At 38.1% G+C, this 1,521-nt stretch overlaps 1 protein-coding gene across 1 annotated transcript in view; it reads left to right on the top strand.

Moving 5' to 3' along the window:
• Positions 1-230: 230 nt before the first annotated feature.
• Positions 231-1,521, top strand: part of LOC116832970 (lactosylceramide alpha-2,3-sialyltransferase-like) — a gene marked incomplete at its 3' end in the record, with an annotated part of 5,065 nt that continues 3,774 nt past the window's right edge. The window contains exon 1 of the mRNA XM_032794132.1: positions 231-428. Coding sequence (XP_032650023.1) covers positions 303-428 — 126 coding nt within the window. The remainder of the gene's footprint in view (positions 429-1,521) is intronic.

Below are 1,521 nucleotides of genomic sequence, written 5' to 3'. Positions count from 1 at the left end.
ATAGGGCAACAAGAAACATGAACACTCCAATAGTATTTGTACAGTTCCTTTTCAGAGTGAGGCCACCCATTGAGGTTTGTTCTTGTTACCAGAGGAGTAATTTATTGATGTATTATGTTCAAATAAAATTTGGGGAGCCAACTAAAACTTGTTATTTAGGTATTTAAAGTCTCTTGTGTGATATTTTAATGACATCAGGTACCATGTTTACTTATTGTGTTTTGTTTCACTTTTTTTTTAGATTAAATAATGCACCAGTTCAGGGCTACACAGATCATGTTGGTAACAAAACTACCATAAGGATGACCTATCCAGAGGGAGCCCCACTTTCTGAAAATGAATATAACCCTCAGAGCTTGTTTGTTGTTGTCTTATTTAAAAGTGTCGATTTCAATTGGCTTCAAGCAGTGGTAAAAAATGAAGCATTGGTATGTATAAACAGTCGACTTATCGCATGCGTATCTTGGTTTTCTGATGCACAGAAAACTGATTTTTCCAGTCTGGTCACTATTTTACTGTATTGAATTCTTCACAAGCAATCAGGGTGGGTTGTTTTAAATCAGCAAGCAGGAAACTTTGGTTTAAATATTCAGTTTTAATCCTGTTTTGCATGTGTACTTCGAATGATTTTTCTAAAGAAGGGTTGATTCCAATTGGTTAGTATAACGTGGTACTACTTTTCGCTAACCAGGAGGATACACAATATTTAATGGCACGGAGAGTACCCTTATAAAGTTTGTGGATGATACCAGACTGGGAGGGTTGCAAGTGCTCTGGAGGCTAGGATTAAAATTCAAAATGATCTGGACAAACTGGAGAAATGGTCTGAGGTAAACAGGATGAAATTCAATAAGGACAAATGCAAAGTACTCCACTTAAGAAGGAACAATCAGTTGCACACATACAAAATGGAAAATGACTGCCTAGGAAGGAGTATTGCAGAAGGAGATTGAGGAGTCATAGTGGATCTCAAGCTAAATATGAGTCCACAGTTTAACACTAATTGATGCAAAAAAAGCTAACATCATTCTGGGATGTATTAGCAGGCGTGTTGTAAGCAAGACACAAGAAGTAATTCTTCTGCTCTGCTCCACGCTGAGTAGGCCTCAGCTGGAGTTACTGTGTTCATTTCTGGGCATCACATTTCAGGAAGGATGTGGACAAATTGGAAAAAGTCTAGAGGAGAGCAACAAATTGGTTAAAGGTTTAGAAAACATGACCTGTGAGGGAAGATTGAAGAAATGGGGTTTGTTTAGTCTGGAAAAGAGAAGACTGACGGGGAAGGGGGATATGATAACAATTTTCAAGTATGTAAAAGGTTTTTATAAGGAGGCAGATGAAAAATTGTTCTCCTTAACCTCTGAGGATAGGACAAGAAGCAATGGGCTTAAATTGCAGCAAGGGTAGTTTAGGTTGGACATTAGGAAAAACTTCCAAACTGTCGGTAGTTAAGCACTGGAATAAATTGCCCCGGGAAGTTGTGGAATCTCCATCACTGGAGATTTTTAAGAGCAGGTTAGA

Source organism: Chelonoidis abingdonii, unplaced genomic scaffold (assembly GCF_003597395.2).
Source record: "Chelonoidis abingdonii isolate Lonesome George unplaced genomic scaffold, CheloAbing_2.0 scaffold0670, whole genome shotgun sequence".
NCBI classification, from domain to species: domain Eukaryota; kingdom Metazoa; phylum Chordata; order Testudines; family Testudinidae; genus Chelonoidis; species Chelonoidis abingdonii.
Note: the sequence above shows the minus strand (reverse complement) of the source record. Positions and strands in the feature narration are given on the sequence as shown.